The following is a 5,935-nucleotide window of genomic DNA, read 5'->3' as shown; positions in this document are numbered from 1 at the left end:
TTCTACAAAATATGAAAATAAAAATCTTAATAGAAGTACATTTTTTTTTTTAGCGCACTTAAACCAAAAAGCAGCTGTGCAGACAATATAGAACTGTGCACAAATTAACTTGAAAGATTTGTATGTGTTCATATAAATCTGTATTTTTGTGAAATTTGAACAATTTCATTCTTCACATTAAAATTTAAAGTATGTGTACTATTTCTAGTAAAAGTTTTTAATCATATTTAAATTTCTCTGCCTTTGATTTTTAGTAATTTGAAGCGGGGTTCCATAAAATGAAATGTAGTTAGTAAGGGTTCCATCATCTTAAAAGTTTAAGAACCCCTGGTATAGGATGTAAAGCTTATACAGCATAGATTTTGACGATTTTTTCCGTATACATACATTGTATTATCTATACTAATATTTATTTGGCAAGCCGTTTTTTGTGTTCGCTATGCTCGAGAACGGCTGAACCGATTTTTTGAAACTTCGGACACCTGCCGCCCACGTCCCAAGGATGATTATAGGCTAAAAAAGATGTCGATATGTAAAGGGGGCGTGGCTCCTCCCATACAAACCGAATATTTCATACTGCATATCTCTGGAAGTGTTCATGGTAGAGTTGTGGAACTTGGTATGGAGATAAACGAAATCAATCGCATACTCTTGGACAAAAATTTGAGCTATTGGAAAAGGGGGCGTGGTACAAGCATATCTCTGGAAATTTTCATGATAGAATATTAGAACTAGGTACGGAGATCTCATAGAGAAAAATTGGGGTCATTTGAAAAGGAGGCGTGGCTCCTCCCATACAATCCGAATTTTTCATACTGCATACCTCAGGGAATGTTCATGGTAGAATACTGGAACTTGGTATGGCGTTATATGAAATCAGTTGCATACTCTTAAAGAAAATTTCGGACTATTGGAAAAGGGGGCGTGCATATCTCTGCAAGTGCTCGTGGTAGAGGACTGGAGCTTGGTGTGGAGATATGTATATGAAATCAAGCCCATACTCATGGAGAAGATGGGGTTATTTGAAAAGAGGGCGTGGGGCCTACAAACGTACCGAATTTAAACTATCTTTGAATGAATTTATAATTCTTCTGTAGGTGTATTTGTGAGTGAAATACTCCTAAATTGCTGTAAGTATTTGAAACAGTGAGAAGAATTATCTTAGAGACGCGATATATTTTGAAGGCAGTGAATTTAGAATATGGGATAAACTGAGCAGTACTGCTAGCTGCCGCTTCTGCATTGTGTGTTGCGTCATTGGACAGCACACTTTCCAAAAAACAGCTGATTTCGAAAAACTGCCACTACGTTATTGTATTTTGGACTTTAAATATTTTGCAATGTATGTACTTCACTTACCATATTTGTTATCACGCTCTCTAAAGTATGATGAACGTTTCTTTTCGTCGGGTTCTACGACAAACTGATTGCTACTATCTTCATCGAATTCGTATCCCCCAAAAGGTCCTAGGCCAAGGCCATCGTTATTAGTTTGGAACCTCTCTTGTTCCAAATACTTGGCAAGAGCCTTATTTAATTTGTGACGATTGCGGTTTTTGTTATATGTGTTGGAGGTGAGATCAGAGTCTGTAAATGGAAAATATATGATGTATAAGTGCAGGACGAGTATATTTAGTTGGTCACGTGATAAAAGAATCAAGTAGGGAGATGTACATATGTATGTACATTAGCATGTATGGGCAGATGCATAAGGTACTTTTAGGGGGAAATCGGACTTTTATATAAAACGTTTAAATCATTGTAATTGTTGACTTCTATTTGTTATGTTTATAAAAACCATCTGCGAACCAAAACTTTAGACTCCTCCATTGGTGTGAAAAGTCAAATATACAAACCTGGGGGTCAATTACCGACCTGTGAAACGATGAAATTAATCGTTTTTTCCCCGTTTACATGACACTTCCGATTCGCGTTCGATGGAAAAATGAATAGAACTGTCAAAATGGTTTACATGAAAAATAAAATGGAAATGAAACGATATCTTTTCACAGTTTCATTTCACACTATGTTCCTGAGGCTGGATTCTGTAACTTTGACCAAATGCAGTGTACACCGAGTGCAAAGCTCACCGAAAAAATGCTGTGAGTTTTTCGGAAGAGTCAATTTGGACAGTTAAAACCAGGGCTGCAAACCGAACCACGAACCGAACCGTTTTTCTTTTGAAATAAAACCGAACCGAAAATCACTCCAACGAATGGTTTGGTTCGGTTCAAAATGAAAATTAGCTAAAACATTTTTCAAGTTTTGTAATACACAACTTTGTCTAAAAATGCAACCCGAATTGTAAAACTGCACACATTTTTTGTTTGATGGCAAGTTCGTGAGTGATAATTTCATCCATATAAAGAAACCCGGATTTTTTTTAGTTCTGATTAAAAAGTTTGAAACTTTGATGCAATTTCGTTGAAGTTTGTAGATTTTTTCTAATTTTCGTTCAAAGTTTGAAATTAGTATTCGTACGCTTGTTCTATGTATAATGAGCTATGCTTTTATAAAAAAATTAATGAACATTAAACCAACAAAAGAAAAATAATCAAATGTCGAACTCATGTTATACTTGTAGGGACACGAATTTCGATACGATACGATACGATACCATATCGATACTTTTGGCATTCGATACCGATATTTTTTACTCGATAGTTTTAAAACGATATTTTTTGGAATCGAGTATCTGAACCCTAGTATCGTATCGAATGTCATAAACTCTTTTATTTTTTAATATTTTTATTGAGCTTTATACCAGGATTGTTTATTAGGAAAAATTGAAAAATCAACAAAGTCTAAGCGGTAGAAGTTATAGCAGCTATTTCGGAGATCACCACATCTCCTCATCAGACTTCTTTTTTCTAGACTTCAAATTACAAAGATAATGTGATTATCAATTCTTGCAGAAATTTTTTACTATCGTTAGGATTGCATGTGGCGGGATTTGATCACGCTGTCTCGGTGTTTTGAGTTAACACCTCAATCTCTACGTGGTTTAATAATAATAGTAGATCGGCGCTTATACAATATGTTAGTGTTTGGCCGAGCTTCTCCTGCGATTTCTTGCGTGCACCTTGATGTTGTGCCACAAAGGGCGTCCCTAATGTTTTACGCCGATTCTGAACGGCGATTGTACTTTTTATGAGAAGCTGTTTTTCGTGGCAGAAATACGCTCGGAGGTTTCTAATCACAACACCACAGCGGCCTACATACGACACCAATATTCAGTTTTTTTTTTGATTTTGGTATCGATATTTGGGATATCGAGTCTTTTTATTGCGATATTAATGGGTACCCGATATTATTAGAGCGATACTTTAAATGAGTACCATATCGATACTTTCGATTTGATATCGTGTCCCTATTGACAGAATAAAACATAACCAAAGATCACAGGAAATAAGGCTAAAAAAGAAAAGACTGAAAATCGGGATTTAATCGGTACAAACATAAAAATCGGGACACTTATACGTCCCGACTTTAAAAAAATATTCAGCTGGACAATTTCCTCAAAGTCGGTACGAATGGTCATGAGCAGGGAACGGATTTTATGGAAATTGCCTTTTTTCTGCTAAAGAGATAGAGTATATTCGATTAAGAATGTCCACGATTTAGCTTTCCCTGATTCCATATATACACATTTGATGTTGCCTTTTTTTGCCTTTTTTAAGATATTTGCCTTTTTTTGCCTTTTCTACCTTTAAAAAAGTGATTATAGCATTTCCAATTTTTTTTTTTAAGATTAAAAAATATACACATGCCCATGCGGCTTATAGAAGCGCAGGGACCTCTTGCCAAATTGGTGTTGAAAAAATTCAAAGCCGTTTTCTCAGCTAACGTAGGCTTGGGGACAATAAGGGGAGTGGATAAAGTTGTAAAAGGCGAAGAAAACGCCCTTATTCCTGATAATATGAACGTTTCAAACGTTCCATATTTAAATTGGGCTCCACTTGTATCAACTTACCTCGAGCGCACATTTAGTACATTCGAGGCTTTTCTTCGCGAAAATCGAATGAAAATGCTGCCAGAAAACTTCAAAATGCATCTTGTGGTTCAATGTTACTGCAACTATACAGATTAAAGTTTTATGAGTTGGAAACTCGAAAGGATAAAATAGTCAAAGATTCAAAGTACAAATTTTTCATATAATGAAACTAGTTCATAGTTTTTCTCTTTTTACTTGTAATATAAACATTTCTAAAATAAATATATTTTTTGATTGTTCTTCGTATTTTCTGTCTTTTTTAGTGCCTTATTTTGCTTTTTTTGCAATACCTTTTTTTTGCCTTTTCCTGCCTTTTTCGCTATTTCGTTTTGCCTTTTTTGCAATACCTAGTGCCTTTTCCTGCCTTTTTCGCTATTTTATTTTGCTTTTTTATAGGTTTTTAGGTTCTAAAAATCCGTTCCCTGGTCATGAGACTCACGATCTAAGTGTGTGAGCCGGTAATACATATACATACATATGTGTTTATAGTATATACTGACGGAGACTTTTTGTATTTTCACCTACATACATATGTAATATTATATAAGTAAGTATATACTTATATAACTATGGGATTATGTGTGGGACAAAATAAAGCAAAACACATGTTTGAATAACTAAGAGTACATCCATAAGATAGTCCACATACGTAATTGCATAAAATCGATAACGGAAATAAAATTACTGATTCCTCGCTTTTTTCTAAAAATTATATTTCTTAAGTGACTGTTTAATAATCTTGTATAGGAATGAGTCGACACACTCTATGATAGCCCTATGTTTCATTCTCTTCTTTGTTAAAAAAAAAAAACGGAACTAGAATAGTTTAGCTCGGAGCCACATCCTTTCCTTGCATATTGAATTTTCATCATCAAGATTTTTATTAAAGTCCACGCTTGCTCTTTGGTTAGGTTATCAACTACTGTTATGTTAATATTATTCACTTATAAAACTTATGTTTGCACTCTGTGTAATTTAGTCTGCAAGATTTTTAATCATAGACTGAAATTAATATGAATCGAATTGAATTGAATTGAATTGACTAAATAGGGCTGCCGATTCGGCGATATTTTCTTCACCTGCCCACAAAGTAACTCAACAATTTAGATGCGCCTATTTGTTCATTGTTTGTATTTACTCACCATCATCCCAGTAATCTTGTTCGCCACCCAAATCCAATGCCCCAGTAAAGTAATTTTGTGAAGGTGGTGCATTCAATGGATATTTGTCGGATTCTCGACGATGCAGCTCATCAACTGCCGCCTGTAAGGAGTAGGGCGAGTGCTCTACCCACGCGCCACATGCCGCGCAAAACAATTGCAACAGCAACAGGAAGCAAACAGCTCCCGACATTTTGGTTACGACTACTTTGTTTAATACGTTCTCTCTGCGACTTCCTTCACTTCAAAGTATGGACGAATAAGCACTGCAATAATTAAAGAGTATTGTGGAAAAATTAACGTAGGTAATACAATTACACACGTACGTACATACATGTACATACATATCAGTAAATACATATGTATGCGCATTTATGTATATCCAAGCGAGAAATATGTATATACAAAATTGTATCTGACAGTTTAGGGCTTGTAAAAATTAGGACATGCTGTGTCCTACAAAAAAATGCTTTGTGTTTGGTAATCTCCTTATACAAAATTCGACATCCAACTAAAAAACTGGGCTCGAATCGTCGCATACGATACTCGTGTGGCTTCCAGCAGGTTTGGGTTCGAATGCCGTCAGTGGCAACACATACTTTTTTTCTGTTTTTGGGTCTTCTTAATCACGAAAAAGCATCTATGAAGTGCAGAATCAAATTAAACGACGAAGAAAATTTAAAGTTGAACATTTGAAGACACATTTATAAAGCGGCTGCCGCTGAGTGTGCAGAGATGCTTGCTGTTATTTGCTAACTTTCAGAAGATACGTGTTCAAATA

The 5,935-nt window shown here is 35.3% G+C and overlaps 1 protein-coding gene across 1 annotated transcript; it reads right to left on the bottom strand.

Moving 5' to 3' along the window:
- Positions 1-1,359: 1,359 nt before the first annotated feature.
- Positions 1,360-5,428, bottom strand: LOC108382117 (uncharacterized; the record flags this gene model as incomplete). Its single annotated transcript, XM_017638516.1, has 2 exons — positions 5,137-5,428; positions 1,360-1,587 (listed from the first exon to the last, which is right to left on the bottom strand). Coding segments are annotated over exons 1-2 (439 nt in total), but the record flags the coding sequence as incomplete, so codon positions are not given.
- Positions 5,429-5,935: the final 507 nt, after the last annotated feature.

The sequence above is a fragment of the Rhagoletis zephyria genome, unplaced genomic scaffold, assembly GCF_001687245.7.
Source record: "Rhagoletis zephyria isolate East Lansing unplaced genomic scaffold, Rhagoletis_zephyria_1.1 Rzeph_scaffold_25290, whole genome shotgun sequence".
Lineage (NCBI taxonomy): Eukaryota > Metazoa > Arthropoda > Insecta > Diptera > Tephritidae > Rhagoletis > Rhagoletis zephyria.
This window is presented reverse-complemented; position numbering and strand designations above follow the sequence as displayed.